Here is a 26594-nt window from a genome sequence, read left to right on the forward strand (position 1 = left end):
CTTCGTTCTTCCTGCTCACAGATTTAAAAAAACGAGCCAAACTCCTTTTTTTGTAATTCCTCCCTTGCGATTCTTCGCCTGTCAAAGGGTGAGAACGCGTGTGGGGTGGTAGATTTTCAAAGGGGGCGAAATTTAGCGCCATTAGGAGGGTCAATGCAAAGGGAAGAAAGCGGTAGCAAAGGGTAGCAATCGGTTGCAATCGCGTGCAAACGTGTCCACCGCGTACACACCGCGTACACACCGCGTACACACCGCGAACACACCGCGAACACACCGCGAACACACCGCGAACGAGGCGGCGCTCTCCAAACAAGTACCTGTACAGGTAGGGGATTTTTAGCTTTTTCTTCAAAAACTGCACGTTCATCCATTTGGGGTGCCTCCTAACCTTCAGGCGCAAGTTGCTCTTGGTGTACAAAATCTCTGCCAGGGGCAATTCCCTAATCAAGGTTGCGTTATCATCCACATAGGGAAATATATTTTCACTCTGAGCAGTTTTTATCTTTTGCGTGGTTTTCCATACATTTTCTTCCCGCACAATATCGTACAGTTTTTGTATTTTCCCCCGCTTCAGGTTATTACTGAGGTTAACCTCTATTTGGGGGTAGATGGAGTTGTTAAATTCGTTGGCTAGCTTGCTCAAATAGGTGTTCTTCCCATACCCCCCGCTGCTTTGGTTATTACTGGAGGAGGTACTACCAACGGGGAAGTCACTTCTGCTACTTCTTCTGCGTTCATTTTGGACTTCTTCCAGTCCAATGCCACTGAAGGGTCTGTTTTCGCTATTCTCCAGCATGTTCAAAATGTAATTTTTAATGTTAGGGTTGTGTGCACATATACTTGGCCATAAATACCTGGCTTCATTAATTGTGTAAAAATAATTCCATTGCTTTTTTTCAGCTGGCCAGGCTCTGTTTACGTCCATATCAAACGACTTGGAGCTGCCATCTGGTAAATAGCTATTGTTCCTATTTTCATATCGATATCCCCATCTGGGGGTTAGTATATCTTCTCTTCTATTGTGATATAATCCCCTCTTTCTGATTCGCTCATTCATGCCCCATTTCATTCCACTGACGGGGAATAGACCTCCCTTGTGGCTCCCTCGAGGCATTTATCGCAGAGGCAGTTTGAACAATGAGCAGGAGGAAAAAAAAAAACAAATTCAAATGGGGATTACATACAAGGAACAGGGACGCTTCGCCTTTCCTTCTCTACGTTGTTAAAATTTTTTGCGCATTTTTTTTCGTATCACTTTATTTTCCGTGTGTTTAAATGGGTTTGCGGTGGGTATATCTTTTCTCACATTGTACCGCTCTATTTTAACCTGCCACTGTTGCGGTTTGCAAAGAAGGGAAGCCCCTTTTTTATTGGTTCATCTGCAGGGGAATGAGCTTCCGATGCACGAAATTTTTGTTGCGTTTTAAAAATGGCAAGTGGTAATGTGTATGGAGGGTGGGGATACACCAACGACTACATAAAAGCAAAATGGCGACTTTAAAAATTGGCCCATTTGGCGAATCGAAGCTATGAGTGTATGCAACACAAAAAAATAAAAAATAAAGGACAATTTTTAAATTTCACTGCACCTGCTTTTCACCATTTTTACAAAGTGCAACATGCGAATGGGCATTCTCTGACATGTGCAGCACAGTTGTAGGCGTGCTATCCTAAAGGGAATTCTCAGCAAATGTGTTAAAATGGCTCAGGAATTGGGTGTGACCCTACCGAGATATGCTTGTAAGACCGTTTGTATGAGAAAGTTTACACATATTGGAGTACAGATAGCAGTTTTTTTTTTCTTTCCACCTTTCTCTGTAATAATTTAACTATTGGCGAGAAATTTTTTTTTTTTTTGAACTTTCTCCCATTTTTGCATGAACGTTCATAATTTTATCATTATTTTTTTTTTTCTTTTTTTGGCTAGCCAAGTGGCGCAGCCTATCATATGTACCTTTAATGCTCCATATGCCACACTTTAAAAAGGGAGCTTTCTTAGAAAAAGTGGCTCCCCCTGTGGTTCATACCTTCACGTATATGTACGCTTATATATGCATAACTTCTTAGTATTAAAAAGTGTGTTCGTTTATAATATGAAACATTCGGGGTTCATATTGCATGGACATACAAACAAATGTAGAAAATGAGCTTTTTTTCTTTTTTTCTTTTTTTCTTTTTTTTTCGTTTTTTTCTTTTTTTTCTTTCTTTTCTTTCTTTTCTATTTTTTTTTCTTAATATGGCTATCTTCAATTATGTGAACTGAAAACATACAATTTGCAGTCCGCATACATATTTATAAATATGCGTACGTATTATGTATACGGCTCATTAATTATCGCAAAAGGGTTAACACGAAGGGGAAAACTAAGATGGGGCAACGAAATAAAATGAGTTAAAAAAAAAGAAAATTGGGGGGAAGGGGAAAATTTTCAAGAATGGTGTGGAATGAAATGTAGCAGCATAAAGTGTAGAGTATAGCGCAACGCAGCGCAATGCAATGCAGTATAAAATGTGACGATGACATATGCAACCACGTGAATGTTCAGGCGTATTCAGGGGAAACCTTCGAAAATGTGTAAAATGTGTACCAATTAAATAACTCATATGCTTATTTTAAAAAAAATAAATAAATGATCATTTAAAAAAAAATAATAAATAATAAATGGTACAAATGTCGTAAACTCCTCCCCATGATGTGTGCAAAAAAATGGGGAAATACAACACATGCATAAGCGCAATGGCAAATGGGCATATGCGTATTTGCTACACGACATCATAGCAGTGCGACACTGTGGGGTGACATACGGCCTACTGGCGCAGAAAAACAAGGAAGGCATAGAAGGAATGGATGGCGTAAATATAAATTCGCATGCGCTCAAGGTGCAAACTGACACACGTTCACGGGACATTTGCCTGACGATACTCTCGCTCGTGCCTCGGCCCCCGGGGGGCAACTCGTGGGGCGGCTTGAAATGTCAAAACGTGTGAAAAATGGGGAGGGGTGCGTGGTAAGTAATGAGCAGCGCGGTCGCAAGAAAGTTGCTCGCTAGTGGGCTGCCTGATAAGCGGCGCGCCCGGTGCCAGTGTCGATGTAGCGTAGCAACATAAGGGGGTCTCGCTGGAATGCCTCGTTAGGGGGCCTCCTTGGGATGCTTCATTACGAGGATGAGAAGTACACTTGGGGATTACTCATGCGGATTGTATCCCTCAGGGCAACTGCTTAATGCTGCTGGACTGCGAAACGACAGCGGCCGTAATTGCTGCGCCCTTACCCGATCCATCATCGGCTGGAATAATGATCAAATTTTCGGCCTTGTCAGCCAGGATAACTTTCAAATGTTCCTGTAACCTTTTGCAGTACCATGCATTTTTGACAAATAGAGAGCCATCTACACCACAAGAAAATTTCGAATGTTCGATGATTTTAATTCTTTTGGCTATAGCAGCTATTGCAGCAGCAGCTAGAGCAGCAGATCGGTTATAAACAGACTCGCAAATTTTACGTAAGGCATAAATCTGTTCATCCGTGAAATCCATGTCCCATGCATCCTTGGCTACTTTTCTGCTTTCCTCAAAGTTGGGGGAAGTATCATTTAGTACGACACTTCCCAATTCTGAGTTGAAGCTGTCGCTTTTCCACATTTTCTCAGATGATGCACTTTGTAAAACATTAACCATGAACCTTCTGACGATTTCTCCTAAGTAGGCCCCAGAAATCATTTTCTCAAAAAGTTGCCTACTCCTATTGGCTGAATGCCAATCCATGACAAGGTCGATAGGGGATAAAGGCAAATCCTTATCAAAATTGCCTAACTCTATGTTAATAATTTTTCCAGAGTATTTGTACTTCTTCCATTCAGGTTCGTAATAGCATCCATTGGATCCGGTTCCTAAAATGATTCCAATGTAGCATGGGGGAGTTGTTTTTCCTTTTTGATAAGCACAAGACATGAGTGTTCCAACGGCATCATTAACGACGCAACAAACCTTTGCTGGTACCTCTGATCTTACAAAAGCGTCATTCATCAGTTTGCACACATCACGACCTTCCACAGGGTCATTTGTAGCTCTTCCAGTTTCAAATCCCTTTGTCCAATCGATCAAAATTGAACAATTAATGGATGGAGAGGTACAGGGAAATGAAAAAGTGAAACCTACATTCTTTCCTTCAGGGTTATCTAAATCTTTAAACTCCCCCATAATGTATTTGATCCTCTCAGCGAAGTGATCAAATAGTTGTGAAGCAGTTGCATGTTTGTCTAATAACCCCTTTTCATGTGAAAATGTCCCTGTAAATTTTAAACTGTACGTTTCTTGGTCTCTTTTTATTTTGCCATTTCCATCAAGGGATGCTCTTACAGCTCTGAAATTTGTTCCTCCAAAGTCGATGGCATAGTAGGTTCCTTTTTCCTGACCGGTGGGAATATCCGCAATGCAGGAGTCCAGCATTTTAAAGGAGCACTCGTGAGGGATCCATAAGTTTGGGTGCCTACGATGGGCCTCCAATCCCTTCTTCAATTCGTATACAAAATTGTCCACAAATTCTTCCAACGTGGAATAGGTAATCCTCAACTGGTTGACATGCTTATTTATCCTTGCTTGTAATTCTTCGTTAATTGGGATGTCACATTTGATGGTGTCTAATTTATAGTACACGGTGTCGTCTTTTTCTAAGTTGTAGTAACTCATTTTGGCAATTCGATGGGGGAGCGGCGCGCAGGGAGGGAAAACGGGTGCACGGTAGAGTAGCTACGTGTGCATGTACGCGTATATCCTTGAGCACATACGCGTAGCAGTGTGTGCAGGCGAGTGGGATGGACACACAGGGGGGGGGGGACGTTTACAAGGAAAGGATATATTCGTACGTTTATATTTATATATGGGAGCGACCTACAAATGTGGGCGTACACTCACCAGGGGTGGGGTGGGCTAAATTTACAGCTATATATGTGGTGCGTTTTCACAATGCCAGCGTCAAATTGGGAAGGCTTATACACAATTGGCGCAAAAAAAAAAAAAAAAAATGCATAAAGATGAAAAATATGCATCACTCAAAACTGCAGGGGGGTGGTGATCGTGCCGAGTAATATCATCGTGTTGGCATTTCGAGTGGAGAGATGGAACCAGTCACATTTATAATCGTCGCATTTGCTCTTCATTCGAAAATTATATAAACGTTTGATCCATGCATGTGACATGTATACCAACGTTTTTTTTTTTTTTTTTATTTGTTTTTTTCTTCCTTTTTTAGCTCAATAAAGCTAATATAACGATTTTCCTGCTCTATATAATCATAAAAAAAAAAAAAAAATGAACAAACGAAGAAATCACGATTTTTCGCCACACAAATTTTTAAAGCGTATAAACAGGTATCTCAACGTAAGTTATAAATAAATGGCTAAGTGGGCTACTTGGTCAACGTATATAAAATCTTCAAAATCATGGAAGTCAAAAATGGTAATTTAATTTACAACAACGTGCAAACGCATGGAAGGGGGGGGGGGGGAATGCGTATATAGTATACATAAAATTGCTTAAATATATACATATGTATACATATTTACATGTACGTGACGTGCGTCGTATGTATGAATTGAATTAATTTCAAAATGTCGGCATTGTTACTGAGAGGTTGGGGGGGGGAAAAAAAAAATTAAAAGTCACAGCGGGAGAAGGAAGAAAATCGTTTTTTTAATTTTTAAAAGTCGAAATGAAAAAAATGGCAATTTTTAAAACATGCGTAGCAGGGGGGAGATGAAAAGAAATTACAAAAAGGTAAATTAATACATGTGGTATTCGCGCAATGTTTGTCACACGAAGGGAAGTGCGCAGGACGGTATATTACCACCCACAGGGTATGCATATATAGCAAATGCGTAATGTTTAATATCCTCAAACGTGATAAATTCGCGGATGCCAAAAAAAAAAATAAAAACGAACTGAGCGCAGGGATGCGCGTGGTACTTGTGCGTAGAAATAAATATATTATTCATGTTATGCGTATTACGCGTATTGTACGTATTATGCGTATTATGTATATTATGTATACGTACGCCCCCCCGCTCGTGGAAGGAGAAAAACGAAAAGCTATTTCTCTTCACCGTGCTCAAAGTCACGTGAAAAAAAAAAAAAAAAAAAGAGAAGAGAAAAGAAGAAAGAAAAAAAAAAAAACTGCCATACTAGTGTAATATTCGACCCAAGACAACATATATGAAGGAACACGTCGCGAGAAGGAAAAATTAAGTGTGAGTGTTGGCGAAAATTACATTTTGCTAACTTAATGATAAGGGGAAATTCGCCCCTTTGAAAGTGTGGTACAGCTATGCGCTTTTTTTTTTTTTTTTTTTAATGCCCTGCGGGAGGGGTCGACTGCACGTCGTGGGCAAATGTCGCCGCGGCACGCTATGTGGAGGCGAAACTGAAAGGAGAAAAAAATCCCCACAACGAAAGTGTATACCACTGGCAATTACGCAGAAAGGTAACTTGAGAAGGGATAAAAAAAAAAAGGCTACTTCAGGGAAACTGCAAAATTGCACCATTCTCACTTATGCGTACGGTCAATTTAAAAACGCGCGAGGGGGAACTTGGCGCATTTTTGCCAAACGCCATCTCTACACCCCGGCACCGGTGTTATAAGGAGTGCATTTATAGCCCTTTAAAAAGAGGCCCACACAGGTGTTATTTTATTTTTTTATTTTACCCCCTCATGTTTTCCTCCCCACCCTGATTTGACCACGGGGTGTGGCTTGGGGGACATTTTTCATTTAAGCACTCCCTAAGGAGAATATGAGAAAAGGGCACATTACCGCGGCCTCCCCTTACTGCGCAACGTATGGCATATGGCTTCTTATAAGCGTGAATCCCCCCGCATGTAGACCATTTCGTATATGTGCGCGCATGTGCGGAAGGCAGCTGAGACGCCTCCGGAAAGTGACCACTGCAGAGTTGCCTCCACCACACGTAATGGAAAGGGCAAAGTGGAAAGGTAAAAGAACAACGAACGGTTTGGCGGTAATCCAGGTGGCGCTTTCTCAAAATTGGTTTGCTTCACCCGACGGTGCACATAATTTCATTTTGCAATTTGTCAACCGGTCAGAAGAGGCTGCCCTCGCGCGGCTGCAAGTGCCACATGTTTGTGTTAGCGACTGCTTGCTGCTTGGCCCCATTCGGGGGACTGCCAGTAATGCGTGCTTCCTTTAAGCCAAGCCGGAGCAGGGCGTAGCAGCCTCTCGCTCTTCGTCATCTCCAACAGTGTTAAGTTTTTTTAAGAGAAGGTGCAAAGGTTGTGGCATGGTGGATGCAGCCTCTTGGCGGTTTACGCACATGGGGTGACCAAAAAAAAAAAACAAATGGAAAAAGCAAAGGTAAGACGAATGGCACATTTTTTCCACCCAAAAAGGCCCTCCACGCTAAGTGATCCCCTTTTTTGCAGCTCATTTTTTCTGCTCCAATTTGGGCCACCATAGAAAGGTTACTTGGGAAGGCTTAAAAAGTGACCTCTATCTATGTGGGCATTTAAAAGGGAAAACATGGTGAGTTATTTTTCTTTTTCTTTTTATTTTATAAACGCTTCACACATGTGCACCTCTTCCCGCAGGCAGGGGGAGGAGAGGCTCTTCACAAATTCTCCACAAGGTCTAAGCCAACCTTGGAGTAAAAGAGAGACCGCTGCACGAACGGCTTTTGCAACTTGCTGTAATCAAAAGGCGTTTTCCTCTTTATCGCTTTGGAGTCATTATTTTCGATGTCATCGTACCACTCGATTTGTTCCCCCATAGTCTCCAACATGTTGTCGGCAGTAGACCAACTGAAGCGGACAATACTTGGGAAGCCAAAAACTGTGTCGAAATTATTTTTTAAAAAATTTTTTGTTATAGGATCTCCGGGGTATCCAGACCCGAACCCTTTGTCAATGTTAACTAGCGGTTCTTCGTATTTCCATTTTTTTATGAGAAAATCTCTTGTCACTTTGGCACATATAGATGCAGCACTAACGACTGGGTATAAAGAATCTGCTTTCTCCTTAACGGTACATTTTATATGTGGAAATAATCTTTTCAATTTTTCTTCATATACACTAGGCTTCCCAACAGTGTCTACAAAAACTTCCGTCAAATTGCACCCACGACTTATCACATGGTCAATTATAGAAATGGCCGTGTCATGAGAAATTTCATTTAAATTATACTTTTGCTTCTTCAGCATTTTGGCACTTATGTCTTGTGGCATGAGCACATGTATCCTCCATCCAAATGGCAAGGAAGAATTATTTAATTTGTGGAACATCATTTCTCTGTCTGCTTCGCTTATCTTTTTCGAGTCATCAATTTTCATTTCTTTTAATAATTTTTCATGCTCCTTGTTGCAGTAGAATCCTGCGTATACCATGGGTCCTAGGACGGGTCCTCTCCCCGCTTCGTCGATGCCTAGCCGCACCTCCTCGTCTCCAAATTTGTACAGATTGTCAATGATGAGCGGTTCCATGGTTAGGGGGAGTGGTCAGCTGATATGTGCGGGTTGTGGAGGTGCAAGTAGATTCGCTTCGCTCCGAGGAATGGCTATATCACCGCGTCTGTGCAGCCTCTCCTACGTGGTGCCGTAGCGGGGGCGGCGCTGCGACGTGAAGAAGGGGTGGTAGTCCCCACATAAGCACAGGGCCATATGCTCACACACGCATGGGAAGTGAATGCGTGTGGGTTATTTTTACACTTTTTGGGAATAATTTTAAAATGATGCGGGCCCCTTCGCGTTACATACTGAATAAAGGTGGATGGAAAAAAAAAAAAAAAAAAAAAAAAACACAATGGGGTAAGCACACCAAATGGCACACACGCACGAGGGAGAGAGAGAAAAGAATGTGAAAGATTGGCCAAACCTTTAAACCACCGTTGCGTTATTTTTCCTGAAATGGGAATATCCCCCCTACGAAATGGTGACGCCCAGAGGAGTGGTCTTAAGTGCGTCCTGATTCGTTATTCCCTGGCGAGGGGAGAGAAAAAGAAAACCTATGTGCGATGTTCATTTCGCAAAATGAACCTCAAGAGGGAATTCCGAAAGGAGAAAAATGCAAACCATGGGAAAATGCGTCCGGTTAAGTTGCCTTTAGCTGAGCCGCTTCACATGAAGATTTGCGATTCTCGAACCGCAAAACAGAGGCACGACGCTTCGCATATAAGTAGCATTTTTTTTTTTTTTTTTTTTTTTTAAATGAGCAAAGAGACATTAAGCATACTGCGCGGGGTGAAGTTGCACATACAGCTGAAAAGAGTTTTTTTTTTTTTCCCCTTTTTTAAAGCTATCTTATTTTTATTATTCCTAAATTGGCGCGCAGTTTTGTTTGCCAATCGTTGCCGTGCCTATCATGAACGCATGCGCGTTAGTGGGGAGAAACGGTTGAGGCGGTTCTACATGCGCAAGGAGGAACATTTGGAACGGAGGCGGTACCAGCCGCAAGCAGGGGTTAACCAATGTTGGGATTAAACAAATGATTACACGAGGGAGGGATTCCCTTTTTTTTTTTTTTTCCTTTTTGGAGGTACATAGCCTGTTGGACGCATTTGGAGGGAACTCCCCCAAAGGAATTGCCCCACCATGGACGTCGCACATTTTTGTGTGCACGTTGTGATAACAGGCAAACCATTTTGTAAATTTGTTTCTCCTTATCATAAAAAAAAAGTTTCCAATTTTTTTACCTTCCTTTTGTGCATAATTCACATGGGGGTTGATGCAAACGTTTGCTGACCATCTGGCGCTAACTGTGGACATGCGCAAGTTTCGCCTTTGGTTCCTCCTTGTGGTATAATGTAACCGTTGAACGTTTTTTTTTTTAAATGCGAAGTGACATACGCATGGGTAAACATTTGCAAGTTGCACGAACAACCAAGTGGAGGAATCACCCCCCTACAAAGGGCATAACCCCGCTGAGACTGCGCCAAGCAAAATGTGAAATGTAAAATAAAAACGCAAAGCTGATTAAAACGGGGGGTGAACAATTGGACCGAAAGAAGATGCTCCAACGGAGGAAGCACTAAGCAAGCGTGTAGGTACGCTCGAAGGGCCAACCTGCTTATGGCATTAAACGAGCTGTGGCGCACGAGAAAAAAAGCTGTTCGTCCGTTCTGCGTTTGTGAGGCATAGCTGCATGGACGAACAAGGCGGAGAGAAAAAAAAATTAAAATAAAATACAGATGAACAGATGGACGGATAAACGGATGGACGGATAAACGGATGGACGGATAAACGGATGGACGGATAAACGGATGGACGGATAAACGGATGGACGGATAAACGGATGGACGGATAAACGGATGGACGGAAATAACTCCCCCAAATTGGCAAACAGGCCAGGCGACGCCACCCTGTGGATAAACAACTCGCCCGCTCCGCAATACGCAAAATTTAATTGACCAAATGAGCGAAGAGACCTGCCCAGTGGCGACGCACTCGCGTGGGGGAGGTGAGCAACACCGCAGTTGCAAATTCTGTGAAGCGTAAAAAAGTTCCCCAAGTGGCACAAAAAAAGGAAGCAGGTGCTACCATCATGATGACGCTAAACGCATACCTCTCACCGTCGCAGTGCGGACTGGGTGGACTCAGAGAACCCATAAAGGGATGTGAAAAAAAAAAAAAAAAAAAAGCTAATCAACTAACGAATGAAGAACTATTCAACCATTTTTTGCCAAAAAAAAAAAAAAAAAAAAAAAAAAAGCTGTAAAGCTAAAGCGAAAAAAAAAAAAAAAAAAAAAAAAAAATGTAAAAGGATAAGCGTAGACTGTTGCTATCTTTCACATACATGCACAAAGCGTGGCCGCACGTACAACACGAGTGAATAAGTTATATATGTACCCTTTCGCAGAATCATGTGTAGCTCATCAGCGATAAAAGGCGTCAACTTAACTTCTCTTTTTTGTGCCTTTGGATTATGAACAGAGGGTAAACCTCGCGAAGTGCAAAAATTGGCATAAAGCTATTTTTGCCGCGCCACTCCACATGTAAACGTAAGCATCAACATAATTATAAATAAAAATATAAAAGGTACTGTACGCATATGCGTATAACGCTGCTACATTTTTTGGCTGCCGCTTTGGCCCCGCGCTGGCTGTTCATCCCCCCCCAGAGGTACATATGCTAATGACTACATAATTTTGATCTGTACGGAGGTTTATTTTGGGCCTATATTGATAAACTGCGGTACAATTTTTTGGTGCGCGCCTGGCGTTTGCAGCCCCCGCGGCAGCACAGATATATGCACGCTGATATGTACGCTAATATGTACGCTAATATGTACGCTAATATGCGCGCGAATATTCACTTTCATATGTGCTCTAAGATGCACGAATATAGATGCACAATACCGCTTCTGTGCCGTACGCTTACATATAGCGAAGCTCACCCCGCGATTGAGGCGAGAAAAAAAATATTTGTTACATATACGCGCAGATCCGCGCGAGATTCACGTCGAGCCGCGGTGAATAGCGGCGAATCGCGGCGATTGGCGGCCAAAAAGTGCCGCGGCGCCACCCTCCGCAGGGCATCTGGGCGGTTCTAAGGCAGGGGCGCAGTGGGGCCCCCAAGTAAAAATATTGTGCTAATATATAGGCATGTACGTATAACATATATATATACATATAGATATGCGCGTTATATATATGCCCCCCTTTTGAATCATTTTTTCTCGCGTGGGCAAAAAAGGCAAAGGGTTCACCCACCCTCCGTAAATAACCAAAATGTGGTTAACCCGGTCGAATCGCCAGGAAGAAAAAAAAAGGCACGAAAAAGGCGCGTAAAAGGCACATAAAAGGCGCATAAAAGGCGCATAAAAAGCACAAAAAAGGCACAGCTGCTTTTGCATGTATAAATGTACATCCCCTATTGCAGTGGTACGCAGTGGTGCATATATATGCCTGCGCCTTGGGTACATGTATCTATATAGGCAATAACTTTGCCGTTAACGCCAGCACGACAATACGCTATATCAGTTATACAATACAGCATAGTATAATACGCACGCGTAGTTATTTTTTTTTAAGTGCGGGGTTAACCATCGTTATAAAAAGTCCTGCGCTTATGCGGTGGTATGTCATGCCATGCCATGTCATGTACATCTATCAACTTGCATCTAACTATAATGAAACCCGTTTAGCCAACTGTTTTTTTTTTTTTTAAGGGTTCTTTTTTTTTTTTTTTTCCTTTGACCATAAAAAAAAAAAAAAAAAAATATAGTAACATATAATAGAAGCTAAGTCAGTCCTTTCTTCCATCCCCTTCATTCTTCTATTTTATAAAATTATAAAAAGAAGTAACCCATATATATATAACATATATGCATCTATATAAATATGTAGATATTTATTTATATATATATTTTTATATATATTTTTTTTGTACATATATACCGGCGTTAGATTTCGATTTGTACATCTGATTCGTTTGTTCATATTAAAAATTTTTTTTTTTTCCTTTTTTATAATTTTTGAAGAAAGAAGTTGCGGCATATTATATGCACATAGATGTACAACAGCTTGTGCATATACATGAGAGCATAACGCAAAATGCCATGCACGTGACATACGCCTTTTGAGCGTTCACGTATGTGGCACATGCGTTGCTACGCAGCTGTGCGCAGTGTATACGTTACGTATGTATTTACGTATATACCTATATATGTATATACCTATATATGTACATCTATACATGTGCATCTATACGTATATATCTATATATGTATGTGCTGACGTGCGAAGCGTGGCCGCGCTGCATCACGCGTAGGGCTACACTCAAGCAGCTGCCGCGGCCTATAGCCCTTGTCGCCGCCCTCGCGTCATGTTAAAGAACATGGCTTTTTCGCACAGCAGGGTTAGCAGGGTCAGCAGTGTTGGCAGTGTTGGCGGCGTTAGCAGGGTTAGCGGTTTTAGCGGCTTCTGCAGCGTTACCCTCGTTAGCCTCGCTAGCAGTGTTTGCCTGCGCCGAAGTAGCCACGTCGATATGTGCGCGCACATGCACATGCGCATGCACACGTAGAGAGTCGGCGCGCACGGCGAACGCGTGATGTGCGCCCTACCAGACATTATACCTTTATGTAATATTTCCCCCATGTACGCTTCATTTTGTGAGCCTACGTATAATAATGCCTACGCGTTGGAAAGCATACGCTTAGGCGAGAGAGGAGAGAAAATTAAGACTCCCTTTACGCGAGCATCCCGCTGTACAGATGCGCACCCCTTTTAAGTATTCACCTTTTCTCGCGTTGAGACCCGCGTGTGTTCACACCGCCGTGTGTAGACGCATGCCCGCCCGTGCATGAGCCATTTACATGTGTATGCGCATGTGTATATTTATTTATATAGATATGCCTACTGTGGTTACTCCTGCGGGGAGGCTCCTCATGCACACCCCTTTTTCAGATGCGTAGTGACACATGCACGCACGTCGCGCAGAAGAGCACACACCCAGGCGTTGTAGCGTTTTAGTAGATGCATATGTTTTGTGTTCCCCCCCCGAAGCAATAGTGTATTCACTTTTTTTTTTTTTTTTTTTTTCACATCCCTTCTGTAGGAGCAACGAATTGTTGCTGCATCTGCGCTAACCGCATTTGTGTTCCTATCGACAAATTAACCTCCTGCATGATGCACTCAAATTAGGTTTTATTTTATTAACCCTTTTTTAATGTAGAGCCCTTCTCGTGGGGGTTATTCCATCCTGCCCACTTGTCTGCGCGTGTTTTTCTTACGTATGTGCAACGGTGGATCCGTCTCGTCACACTCCGTTTTGTTTACACAGTAGTTTTCATCTCCCTCACGCGCAGACGTATGTGAATGGATGAGAGCGTGAGTGCCTATGTGTACCCTTGAGTGGTTACTCTCTCCTTCCACATGTGCAAAAGGGGTTTGGCTTTTCTGAGTTTTCCCCTTTTTTATAGTGCATCTCTTCTAATCGCACCCGTGTAATGCGTACAACTTAGGTTTTAATTTCCTCATTTTTTTTATTTTTTATTTTTTTATTTTCTTTTTCACCTTTGAAATCCTGATGACATGAGTGGGATCGCATCTGCTACACCCACAGCAAAGCGCCTCCCCTATTAGTCCCCAGTTTTGTGCATGCATAAGACTGACACGCGTAATTAGTTTCGTGAGTGCCGCTAGGTTATTCCTACGCTGATCACATTGTGTTGCATTGCGTTGCATTTCGTTTTATTGCGTTTTATTGCGTTTTATTGCGTTGTTTTTGAATGGTAATGACTTCCACTTGGCATTGCCCTCTATAGGAGTATTTTATCCCCTTGTAGAGGGACGGCGTGCCGTCTAACTTGATTGTTATTATTTTTGTGTGCAGACATACGTAGCGTGCTGCTTGTATGTAAATGTGCACATGCTTTTTGAAATCTCGTGGCTGCCGCTTCCTCAGTGCCGCTTTTTTTTTTTATACACTTTTTTGTGAGTAGGAGTGTAGGCTCTGAGGGGGAGAGGTGGCCAGCAGGTTCATACACACAAACGTGCACATACATATAATAGTCACCCTTTCAAAGGAAAAGTACATTCATTTTGCGCCCGCTAAAATAACGGGACACCATATAGCGCACCTGCATCGTTTGGCAGACGTACATTCACATCTGTTCACGTTGGAAACCCACCCTTCCAATTTTTACAGAAATAATAATGCACATTGGGGGGAACATAACTAGCCGTTCCTGTTGTCTCAAATAAATGAAAAAAAAAAAAAAAAAGTGACACAACGGGAATTGCAGCGAAGAGGTTTACCCATCGTGGAGAAGCGAACCAACTGGTGAGGCAAACCAACTGGCGAAGCTAACCAACGTGGAGACCCAGACAAAGGTTAACCCCATCTGCAGACAAAATGTTCAAGGGAAGCAGCAACAAAATGAACGAGCACTCGTTTTATGGGAACCCAAATGAGCAGGACGTGAGTGACCACCACCCGAAGAGCGCCAGCAGCGTTTTCTGCAACAACATCATTTCGAGGCAAGAATTTAATAAGGACTTCCTCCGGAGTAGAAACCTTTTGGACGAAGAAAATCTCAACGGGGGGGCGAATTCTAACAACGGTATGGTGTACATAAACAGCAATGGGGAGTTAGTGCACCTGGAGTATAGCGGGCACGCCGCCCATAGGGGCGTCAACGGGCAGAGGTACAGCGGGCATGCGAGCGGTCATGTGAGCAGTCGCGTGAGCGGCCACGTTAGCAGTCGTGCTGGCGGCCATGTAGGCAACCACGTTAGCAGTATTGGCAGTCTTAGCAGTCGTGTCAACGGGCATGCCAACGGGCACACGAGCGGCCACCCTAGCGGCCACCTGAGCAGCCGCGTTAGCAGACCCAGCCTGAACGGAAGCAACGTCTTCAAGGAGATTCCGCACAGCCAAGCTGAATACATCCACTCGGACCTCTTTGGAGACAAAACGAACGGACACCACAGCCCCAGCCTGAGCAGCGGCGTCCCCATGGGTAGCGGCATTCCCCTGAGTAACGGCCTCCCCATGAGCAACCCACCCAGTAACAACTGCAACGTCAGTGCCAAAGAAATATTAAACAAGCGATTATTTATAAATAACCTCATCGAGATAAAGGAAAAACTTAATAACATTAAAAGAGAGAGGATGGAGTATGAGAAGGAGGACGAAGCGAAGGAAGAGGAGGAGAGTAACAACTACATGGTCCACTTAAAAAGTTACGAAAAAATAAAAAACTCATATTCGCTGACGAATGTAAATAAGGTGCAGGAGAAAATTATGAGCAAGATGAAGTCCCAGGAGGAGAAAAAAAAAATGTCTTACAACAGCTTTTTTGAGGATGCCGGGGGGGACGTGGACTTCCTCGGCGCTCGCCCCAGCCACGCGGCGCAGCAGAAGCAGAAGCTGAAGCAGGCGCAGTCATCACAACCATCGCAGCCACCGCATCCATCGCAGCCACCGCATCCATCGCAGCCACCGCATCCATCGCAACCATCGCAGCCACCACAGCAGTATGCCAAGTTTGAAAAAAGGAAAAGCGCCGAGCAGAGGGATGAAGAGAGCAACTACGTGTTCTACGATCTGAAGCAGTACCTGGGGGAGAACCCCCGGCAGAAGAAGGGCTATTTGGCGCTGAATGCCGGCTATGAGAGGAAGCAGGGGGAGAGGTTATGCGAGCGGATAGGTGACCGGCTGAATGACCCCCTGCACGACCGCCATTTTGAAAAATTCTTCGTGAGGGAAGAAGAAGAGGAAGAGGAGCAAAAGGAAAAGCACAGCAAGTACGAGCAGCTTCAGAGGATGGACAGAGGAGTAGTCAGTGGAGCTCACGACCAAATGGTGATGATGATGCTGGAGCAGGAAGGTCTGCACAACGCTATGCAGAAGCTTCCGAGTGCTTCCAAAGTGCTGTATACACATAATTTGAAGGGCCTCAAAGTGGTTGACAAGGTGATGTGCTGCCCATCTCCAGAAGATGCGAACAACAATGGGAAGAAAAACATCCCAACTATGATGTACCTAGGGGGGGGGTCTGTTTCTTCCCCAGGAGTAGCCGCTATCGGGGGTGGTGGTGGCCCATGTGGGAATATTTTCCACGATAGTAGTGTGTACGACGTGCGGACCAGTTTATATCTGAGCAAGGGACTAAAGGATGAAGATAATTTGAAGAAAATGCTAAGCGCCAGCACGAAGAAGGTCCTAAAGTGTGAGGAGGACTACCGGCTGCCGCCCTCCGAGGGGCATGAGCTGTACAATAGTAAAAAGAGCGGAGGAGGTGCAGGTTGTATGGAAAACGGGGTAGGGCAGCAAATCGGAGCGGGGCCGCAAATCGGAGCAGGGCAGCAAATCGGAGCAACCTCTACGCCGTTAAGGAATGAAGCCGAAAGTTACCTAGGCAAAAGTTGCAGCTGTGCGAACTATGGCAAGAAGAAAGGGGCACTCGCCGCGGCTGTAGCGGGGGGGAGCACTTCCGGGGAGCAGCTCAAAAAGGCGGCAGGGAAAGGCGAAAAGAACGGGAAGCTGCCTGAACCAGTTAAAGGGGGAGGCAGCCCCGACGTGCGCGTGGAAAACCTTAAAGGGGAAAAGAGCGTTTGTAGGAAAAACAGCGCCGCAGCTTTGAGCAACAACTTCAATTTGAACGTGTCCGAAGCGGACCTCAATGGAAACAAAAATTCGAGCGAGAAGAGGAACTCCTACGATAACAACAACGGGGTGGTCAACTGCAACGGTTGCAACGGCAGCAGTGGCGGCAATGGCGGCAACGGCTGCAACGGCGGCAACGGCTGCAACGGCGGCAACGGCTGCAACGGCGGCAACGGCTGCAACGGCTGCAACGGCGGCAACGGCAACAGCGTAGACAACACCGTGGCGTACTTTAAAGAAAACTGCCTGAGCAATGAAAACGTGGTGTACGACGAGGAGAAAAAAATCTTCAAAACGAAGGAAAACTGTAACATTAAAATATATAGGAGGAGCCTAGAAAAGGAGAAGATGCTGAACTTTCCGCTCATCCATTTGGGCGAAAATGACGTCATCGTGAAGAGGATAAAACTGTACTACCCCCTGAGGAATGAAAATATTTTTACAAACATTTCAAAAATTATTTTTATGACCAACACGAATATTTGTTCTTTGTATCTGAGTGACTCCTATCTCATTCATTATGACGATGTGAAAATCCAGTCGTATCTCTCTAAGGGGGGATTTGGAGTTGTTTACAAGGGCATCCTCTTGAGGAAGGTAAAGAAGTGCGAGCTGATGTATGGCGCCAGTGGGAAGTACAGCAAGGCGCTGTCAAACCAGCAGAGCTTGAAGGGGATAGGCGTAGTTAGCGGTGGGATCGGCGGGAGCGGTGGGAGCGGCGTTAGCGGCGAGGCTGGAGGAAGAGCGGAGGGGAGAAGAAACGCACAGAGGCAGCTGAACCATGAGGAGGATGACGAAGAGGAGGAAGAATACGGGCAGGAGCAACAGTTGGAAGATCAGCGAGATGTGCTCCACGCAGGGGCCGAGGACAACCACGGGGATGGTGTGAATCAAGACGGCTCCAGCAACTACGCAGATAATAACAACAGCAATATGCAGGATGGTGCAGAGTCCAAGGGAAACTCAGGCCATGGCAGCGGACCAAATGGAAACACCCCTAAGAGTGGCTCCCCCAAGGGAAGTTGCCCGAACAAGCAGTTCCCCATGAAGAAGAAAAAGAAGAGCCACAACAGCGACAGCAGCAAACTGAGCAGGAGCACCAAGAAGTTGTGCAACTTGCGAAACCAGCTGATTGAGAAAATATTTGACACGTTCAACAACCCCATCAGCCCCAGTGTTGGCGGTGATGGGAACGTTAGCGGAAATGCCATCGTCAGTGGTAACGGCATCGTCAGCGGAAATGGCATCGTCAGCGGAAATGGCATCGTCGGCGGAAATGGCATCGTCAGCGGTAACGGCATCGTCGGCGGAAATGGCATCGTCAGCGGTAACGGCATCGTCGGCGGAAATGGCATCGTCGGCGGCATTGGCATGAATGGTGAGTACCCCGTCCGAGGCGCGGAAACGGAGCGGGCGCGGGAGAAACGGGCGGGCGAGGAGCAACCGGAAGAGGAGGAAGACGAAGAAGATGACGAAGATGACGAAGAAGATGGCGAAGATGGCAAAGTTGACGAAAGGGAAAAAAAAAACAATTGCGCCATCGAGGATATTCTAAAAAGCTGGGAGAAGGCCAACGCGCGGGGGAAGAAGAAGGCGAGCAACCGAGAGGAGTACAACGGGAACAGAGAGCCCGAGGGCATGGCGCTGAGGGAGGGCCGCAAGTTGGGTAGCGGCAAATCGGGCAATGGCAAATCGGGCAGCGGCAAGGTGCGCCCGGGGGAAGGTGCTGAGGAGGAGGCAGACGAGGAAGAGGGCGCAGGTGCGGGGGAGCAGGCATATGTAGAAGATGGAGCAGATGACGAGGAGGGAGCGGGTGCTGTAGAGCAGGCATATGCTGAAGAGCAGGCACATGCTGACGACCCAGCGCAGAAGCACCGAGAAGACGAAGAGGCTGCCGAAAAAATGGACCTGAAAAAGGGAGCCAACTGCATACACGTGCAAGAAATAAGAAAGTTAAAAAAAAAAATGCTGAACTTTATTTATTCCAAAAAAACAAGTGACAAAATAGTAATCGATAGAGATGAGTTTTTCATTGAAGCGAAGAAAATTCTTTATAAATTAAAAATGATAAACAACACAGAGCTGGAAAAAAAGTATCATGAAGAAATTGTTGCCTACTTGCTGCTGGACGTGTACCATAATAATATGGCGTATAAAAATAGCCTCTCCTTCCTCTATGTGAAGAGCAAAAATATAATAACCTACGGACTGACTAAGGAAAGCCTCTACGTATTTGACAACAAAAATATTTTTCACTACTACAGTGATAAGTGTATATTTAAAATTGTCTTTATCGATGAGCATAAGGAGCTGAAGAGGTACCAGAGCCTGACCGTCTTCAGCGTCCTGAACAATGAAAGGATGATGAAGAGCTCGTCCATCCTCAAGAATGAGATTAATAAGCATAAGAATGGCCTCAACAAATTGGCCATCATCCCCTTTAGCAAGATGAATATGAGTCACCTTCTCAATGCGCTGATTTTTGGTTTTTTAAAATTCCTTTTCAATTTGAGGAAGAAGTATCACAAGCAGCCCAAAAACTGCTCCTGCTACCCGCAAGCGGACGACCTGCAGGGCAGCCCAAATGGTAATGCCAACTCAGCGAACAGGGCGGTGGAGGCAGAACAAATGAACCAGGCGAACGGCCCAAGTAATAACGTCTTTTTCTCCAACCTGAAGTATGCCAATTCGGATGCGTGCGGTGGGGGGAGCGGTGTGAGTAGCGGCGGAGGAGCTAGCGGGGGCCCTCTCCATTTTAGTAAGGAAGATAGAGATTCCATCATCCTGCAGGAGAAAATCAACATGCTGGACGAGTTCCTCTGCTGCAACTACGAGGAAGTGAGTGCGGACTATGCGGGGGGGAGAAGCAGGATGATGGGTGGGGGCAGCGGGAACAACGAGAGGAGTGACGAGACGGAGAATAACAACGGGGCTGGCAGCGGCGCAGGAAGTGGGGGAACCGCCCATGGCAGCAGCGGAAGGAGCAACAACATGCAGAGAGACGAGGCAGACAAAATGGGAAGCACAAACAAGGCGAACATGCACCTGAGCAATAACGGAGCGGGAAGCAGCACCCAGCTGAACACGAACAATACGGATGAGTCAAAAACTACCATGTTGATGAATTTGTCCAGGAATAAAAACGGCTATAAGGAGTATGGCAACGAGCGGGAGTATAATTACGGGCCGAAGGTGGGCAACCGGGAGGAGCAGCAGCATTTGGAGGACGTGGGCGTTGAGAACAGCGATAAGGAGGAGGAGCAGCAGCAGCAGCGGCGGGGAGGCAAAGCGGGGGAAGAAGTAGACGGAGAAGCGGATGAAGGAGAAGAAGAAGGAGGAGCTTCTCCTCACTCACTCCCCCACGCGGGAAGGAAGGCAAAAGGTGCAGGCGAAAAGGGACTACCTGAGGTGAAAAATGCACCCAGCATGAGGGCGGCAAAAGGCTCAAAAAGTATGGTAGACGCGAAAGGGGTTAAAAGCGCCAAGGTGACATCCTCCCCCCCTGTGGAGGGGAAAAACATGGTGAAAATGAAATCGGGGGCAGATGTGAAAGGCGTGAAAAATGTGACTGCAGCAGAGGTGAAGGAGGAAGCGCCAGAGGGGAAAAGCCTAACGAACGAATCAGCAAAAGGAGGAGAAGAAGAAACGTGCGAAGAGAGCGAAGAAGTGGTGCAGGTAAAAATCCCAGTGGCTATAAAAATACATGATTTGAAAGACAGCAAAAATTTAAAAAACTTTTTAAGAGAAATTGAAATATATAAAAATATCCAACGCCCAAATATTTGTACCTTCTACGGAATATGCATCAGATCGAATAAGCTAATGCTGCTGTTGGAGTACTACGCCAAGGGGAACTTATTTAATTTTTTAAAAAATAAAAATAAAATTCACAAAAAGCAGAGGTTAGCCTGGGCATCCGAAATGTGTTATATTGTACATGGCTTCCACACACATAACCCCCCTGTAATTAATGGAGATATTAAAACGTCCAACGTGTTAATTGACAATAATATGCACTTAGTTATGTGCGATTTTGGTAAAGCGCGATTTAAGAACTCAAAACTTTACAGCAATTTTGGCTCCTACAGATATATGGCTCCTGAAACGTTCAGCTGCACATCCGAAGTGACCGAAAAAATTGACATATGGAGTTTGGCCTGCTGCATCGTGGAAATATTTTCCAGCAAATACCCCTACCATAATTTGTCGAAGAATGTAAAGATACGCCATGAGTTGCTGGTTAATAAGAAGACCCCCCACATTCCAAACTTCCTGCCCAACTCGATGAAGAAGTGCCTGCAGAGGTGCTTCAGCTTCACCCCCGAGGAGAGGCCCTGCGCGTACGAGATGTACAAGTGTTTGAAGAAAATTAAGGTCGTCGAGTGATGGTTCGGCGGGAGGGGAGGAAAAGACCCCAGTGTGAATGTACGTAGAATCCTATACCGAGTGTTAATCCGTTTGGTGGTTCACCCCGTCCGTGTTGGCCGAAGGCGCAATATTGGAAAAAAATACAATACAATGCAGTACGATGCAGCACAATATAATAGGAAAAAAAAACAATTTGATTGTACAGGAGAAAAGACGCACGGGGGTGATAAACCTGGAAGAAAGAGACTACGCATTTTGAGCGCCCAACATTCCCCCGACACACAAATAAGCTTTCCTTTTTTTAACCTGCCCAGCGCAACACGCGAAAAAAAAAAAAAAAAAAACGCTCAACACGTATACTGCTGTCTGCTCAACTTTGCAATGTGGTACTCCGAGTGATTCATTTGAGCGCGTATTCGCATGGGAAGCACACTACGTCCGATTCGGTTAGCCACCCACACGTACACATAAATAAATAAACACACCTGACGCTGTAACCGGGCAAGCCGTCTTTCTTAACACCTACATTGTGCCCCCTCGTTTGATGGGGCGGCGGACTGCTCTCGCGCGTACCTTAATTAAATTTCACCCCTTTCGAGCGACCCGCGCAACCCCACAAGCATATTCATTTCCTCACACCATGAGCATCGTAATCCTCATAAAATAACACATACATGTATAGGCACACACTTTGCATACGTACGTGCGTGCGCGCCAAAATGGTGCTCACGTTTCCACCCTGTCTGACTCAATAATCCTTTTCATCCACATGCGTATTTGTATCCCCTCTCCACTACACACACAGACCGTGCACATGTTTTAAGCACCCATGTGAGGTGCGGGGATGCGAATATGTAAATTTTTTCGTCTTGTGTATTCTTTTAATTTTTTTTAAAGAGACGCACAGTTGTATATTTAAACTTTTTTTTTTTTTTTTAATTAACCTGTTGGCTATACTTCGTGGGAGTGCACGGCGAGCAGGTGTAAACCGAACGCCCCCACCACACGCGCGGCAACTGATGGGCCACAAAACGAAAGGATTGTACGAAGGACATTTTAAGCGATCCTTCCTGTTGGCATAAAATTTGCTGAGGCGTTTCTTTTTCCACTTTGGAGAAAATTCAGGGAGGCCCCAAACGTCGCTCAGCATAGGTGTACAAGCGGCACACGCACGTTTAAATTTTTTTTTTAATTTTTCTGCAAATGTTGGGAAGAAGGGGAAATCCTTCACATGCACGGTGGTGTGGCAACGCAGTGGCGACGTGGCGGGTCCGGCCCATTGCACGTATCGCCGTAGCAGTGAGGGAAAAAAAAAAAAAGTTGTCGCGTCGGCGCATTTGAAGGAATTCCTTACTATAGAGGGTAAAAATCATTCGTACCTCCTTCTCAAGTAGGCCATTTGGGTGATTAATTTTTTTTTTTTTTTCCTCTTTTAAAACTGCGAAGAGAGCAATCAAGGTGTATAGGTGCATGGACCTTTTTATGCGTATACTCCCCTTGGCTTCTTCTACGATTCGATGCTTTTCTGACCAGCCACAAAGGGGAGTTGCCGCCATGAGCGTATGCCAAAATGGGGAGAGCTTCTTCCACTATGTGCCTACTAACCAAATGGGATGTTCACCGCAAGAGGAGGATTATGAACCGCCAGACCGACCAGCTTTAAAATAATTTATGGACTATGCTCCGTTGTGGACTGCCTTTTTTCTTCACATGGCAATTTGGCCATCTAAGGGGGGGAAAAAATTCCTCCGGTAAAGTATCCCTCACAAAAATGAAAAGGAATGTACACAGCGGGGAGAAGTGCATCCGTTACATCATGGTGAGGTGACCACATTACGGCCAACAGGGTTACGAATTACCGATCTATGTAGGAAGGCTTACAAAGGGTGATACTCCAATGGGAGGATTTCTTTTTTTTTGCCAAAGAGCGTAGGACATCCTCGCAATTGCATTTGTTACGTTCGTAGTTGTTTTCGATTTGGGAGTTTCCCCCACGTAGGATACACTCCGCTGTTATCCCGTTAACCATTTTGGGAAGACGAAAATGTTGCAATGTTTTGCGCGGATTGGACGGGGGAGGAGGGGGGTCGTCCCCCATGGGCAGATGCGACTGATTGGAAGCTTCAGAGGGGGGGGAGCATCATCCATGTGCACAGGCCCGAAGGAAGACAACGCGGCGGATAGGGCGATGGAGCACGTGGCAACCTACCCCGCCGCTAACACCGCTAACACCGCTAACACCGCTAACGCTGCTGAAAAAATAACCGAAGAGTACCGGAGGGCGCAGCGGCTGATCCCACTAAGCGAAAACGAACTGCAAAAAACGAGAAACGCCCTAATCAAGGTGGTAACTAACGAGGAGATGCAACGCCAAGTTATCCATTCGTATAACATCCCGAGTTTTTTTTTGCAGGACAGTCATGTGCGAAACGATTTTTTGGAGCACCTCCGGGGAGACACAGAGCGTGCATTCGAGTTGAGGGAGTTTCTGCAAAACGGGGAGGAAGAACAAACAGACGGGGAAACCAAAAGTGGAGCCATGAAATACGCGAAACTGCTAGCCATTTTCCAGCAGTTCATAAAAAAAAATTACTACAAACAGTGGATTTTTTATGAACATGTCAGGCGAATGTGCGACTTTAGCGAGTTGAGCGAGCTGGTAAAAAAAAAAAAAAAAAAAACGAGGAAGCTGCACTTGTATGTTGGGCCAACGAACAGTGGAAAGACGTACGAAGCTTTCCAACGTTTGTGTAAATCTCGTAATGGGTTGTATTGTGCTCCTTTACGAATCCTGGCATGGGAAATTCACAAAAAATTAATTAAGCTGAATAAAGTTACCAACTTATTAACAGGCCAAGAAATAATTAAAAAAAAAAATGCTACACACACAGTCTGTACAGTTGAAATGACTCCACTGGAGAGACAATACGACTGTGCTGTGATTGACGAAATTCAGATGATTAATCATGAAACGAGAGGATGTGCCTGGACAAATGTTCTTCTAAATCTGGAGTGTGAAGAGATATACCTCTGTGGAAGTGACCAAATAATCAATTTGGTGAAAAGATTGGCAGACCTCTTGCACGACCAGTTAATTATAAAGCAATTCGAACGGTTAACCAAACTGCGTGTGCAGGAAAGTACAGTGGAATGGGAGGAACTCAAGACGGGGGATTGCGTAATTACTTTCTCGAGAAACAGCATCATGCTGTTAAAGAAGCGGCTGGAGCGATTTAATAAACGAGTGTTTGTAGTTTATGGGAGTTTGCCCCCGGAACTGAAGCGCAGGCAGGTGGAGCTCTTCAACCGATGCTGTACAGGGGAGGGAGGCATAGAAAAAGTGGACGAGACTGACACAGCAGAACTACCCCCCTCCAGTGACAACAAAAAGGAAACCATTTTAATCGCTACGGATGTCATCGGCATGGGGGTGAACATTAACATAAGAAGAATTATATTTTATTCTCTGCAAAAATTCGATGGGGATAAGTTAAGACATTTATACGCTTCGGAGGTGCTACAGATAGCGGGGAGGGCTGGAAGATATCATCATGGTGTTAGAGAGCCCATAACTGGTTACGTCACGTGTGTTCATGCGCATGATTTGGGCACTATTAGAAGGATTCTTAGGAACGAAAATGATGGTGTGCTGAATGGAACAGCGTTGGAGGATGGCAATTTGGGGAACTCCACGTTTACACGTAGTTGTCAGCGCGTTGGGTCCTCGAACGGTGTGCGGAGAAGTGATGAGGGGGGGTGTCCAGATGGGCGAGGCAATACCGCTCACTCGGATGGACGGGATAACGCCTCTCACTCGTATGGACGGGATAACGCCGCTCACCCGGATGGACCACATCACAACGCCTGCGCAAAGGCGGGATTCTTCCCCGACTTTAACATGATAAATAAATTGAAAAAGATGCTGGAGTATGAACACAAGGCAAAGGTAGAGCTGCATGAAATTATGAGCATCCTGGTGGATTACGCAAAGCTTAATGAGGATTATTTTTTCCTGACGAAGAATTACAACCAAATGATAATCATTGCGAAATTTTTAAAAGATATAAAACTGGATGGAGAGACTCTCTTTGTCTATAGCCTTTCCCCCATAAATGTAAATGACGTGAATATGTTAACTACGCTGAGAACCTTTGCCTTTTGTCATGAGCTGCTAAATTGTGTAGATTTTTTTGAATGCATAAATCGAGACGTTGTGCCTACTGCTACGGTGGGGGGGGTTGAGGAGTTAGGGGGGGGGCACCGCTACTCGGCTGCCCCCACGGCTGGCTTACCTTTCCAAGGCGGCACCGCTGGCGGTGGCATCGTGAATAGCGGCACTGCTAGCGACGGCATCGTGAATAGCTGCACCGCCTGGCCAGATCGTAAACAGGGGGGGGAAGAATCATCAAAGTGCCACCTCGACGGGGAGAGCTACGCCCACTCGATGACGCAGCAGAGTGCAATTCGCCTTGAATTCCCATTAGGCGAAACTCCATCCAGCGCCTCCGAGGGGCATTCCAACCATCCGCACGTGGGGCCAGAGGAATGCCTCAGCGTGCTGGAGCTTTACTATGAAATAATCGACCTGTACTGCTGGTTGCACACAAAGTTCCCGAGCATTTACACAAACATGGATTCAGTGAACGACGAAAAAAAAAAAGTCTCCAACGCAATTATACACGTGTTGGCACGGTCGTGCGAGGGGGAGGGGGGCGTTGGTGGGGGAACCGCTGCAGGGGAAACAGTAAACGGGGTGCCGCTCCGAGAGGAGACATAAACGGGGTGCCGCCCCGAGAGAAGCCGCTAACGGGGTGCCGCTCCGAGAGAAGCCATAAACGGGGTGTCGCTCCAAGGGGAGCCACTAACGGGGTGCCGCTAACCAGGCACCACCGCGAAGGCGCTCGCTTAAAAATGCCGAATGTATCTCCTGTGATGAGTCAATTCTGTCGCGGAGGAGGCTGCCGCACGCGCACGCGCGCCCCGAGCAGATTTGTGCCTAGCTAAGCGTTCGCGCTTGTCTGGCGAAGCGTGTCTCCCTGCACGCATTTTTTCGTGACGTACGTGAGCAAAGTGGATTTTCTTACCGTTTGTGAGCTGCTGCGTACGCAGTCCTCCAC

At 45.3% G+C, this 26594-nt stretch overlaps 5 protein-coding genes across 5 annotated transcripts, besides 11 other annotated features; 2 read left to right on the forward strand and 3 right to left on the reverse strand.

The window, feature by feature from the left end:
- Positions 1 to 23: 23 nt before the first annotated feature.
- Positions 24 to 1069, reverse strand: PVX_114320 (hypothetical protein, conserved; the record flags this gene model as incomplete). Its single annotated transcript, XM_001616202.1, has 2 exons — positions 24 to 78; positions 318 to 1069. 2 exons carry the CDS (start codon positions 1067 to 1069, stop codon positions 24 to 26), a joined length of 807 nt encoding a protein of 268 aa, XP_001616252.1.
- A 1140-nt stretch (positions 1070 to 2209) lies between these two features.
- On the reverse strand, positions 2210 to 5006 carry PVX_114315 (hexokinase, putative). The gene has a single exon (XM_001616201.1). It carries the CDS (start codon positions 4687 to 4689, stop codon positions 3208 to 3210), a length of 1482 nt encoding a protein of 493 aa, XP_001616251.1. The 5' UTR covers positions 4690 to 5006; the 3' UTR covers positions 2210 to 3207.
- Positions 2411 to 2507: a microsatellite.
- Positions 3195 to 3217: a microsatellite.
- Positions 3607 to 3638: a microsatellite.
- Positions 5007 to 5813: 807 nt separating the features above from the next.
- Positions 5814 to 5853: a microsatellite.
- A 1764-nt stretch (positions 5854 to 7617) lies between these two features.
- PVX_114310 (ribonuclease H1 large subunit, putative) lies at positions 7618 to 8484 on the reverse strand (the record flags this gene model as incomplete). The annotated part of the gene is made up of 1 exon (XM_001616200.1): positions 7618 to 8484. The coding sequence occupies one exon, from the start codon at positions 8482 to 8484 to the stop codon at positions 7618 to 7620; it is 867 nt and encodes a 288-aa protein (XP_001616250.1).
- A 700-nt stretch (positions 8485 to 9184) lies between these two features.
- Positions 9185 to 9218: a microsatellite.
- A 223-nt stretch (positions 9219 to 9441) lies between these two features.
- Positions 9442 to 9517: a microsatellite.
- A 2835-nt stretch (positions 9518 to 12352) lies between these two features.
- Positions 12353 to 12383: a microsatellite.
- A 2470-nt stretch (positions 12384 to 14853) lies between these two features.
- On the forward strand, positions 14854 to 21495 carry PVX_114305 (protein kinase, putative; the record flags this gene model as incomplete). The annotated part of the gene is made up of 1 exon (XM_001616199.1): positions 14854 to 21495. The coding sequence occupies one exon, from the start codon at positions 14854 to 14856 to the stop codon at positions 21493 to 21495; it is 6642 nt and encodes a 2213-aa protein (XP_001616249.1).
- Positions 19173 to 19198: a microsatellite.
- Positions 21244 to 21268: a microsatellite.
- A 9-nt stretch (positions 21496 to 21504) lies between the features above and the next one.
- Positions 21505 to 21619: a microsatellite.
- A 2046-nt stretch (positions 21620 to 23665) lies between these two features.
- PVX_114300 (ATP-dependent DEAD box helicase, putative) lies at positions 23666 to 26254 on the forward strand (the record flags this gene model as incomplete). Its single annotated transcript, XM_001616198.1, has 1 exon — positions 23666 to 26254. One exon carries the CDS (start codon positions 23666 to 23668, stop codon positions 26252 to 26254), a length of 2589 nt encoding a protein of 862 aa, XP_001616248.1.
- Positions 23787 to 23807: a microsatellite.
- Positions 26255 to 26594: the final 340 nt, after the last annotated feature.

This window comes from Plasmodium vivax, chromosome 11, assembly GCF_000002415.2.
Source record: "Plasmodium vivax chromosome 11, whole genome shotgun sequence".
Classification (NCBI taxonomy): Eukaryota; Apicomplexa; class Aconoidasida; order Haemosporida; family Plasmodiidae; genus Plasmodium; species Plasmodium vivax.

Bases quoted from the DNA above. Each gene is read 5' to 3' on its own strand.
- PVX_114315 (XM_001616201.1), bottom strand. From the start codon at position 4,689: ATGAGTTACTACAACTTAGAAAAAGACGACACCGTGTACTATAAATTA.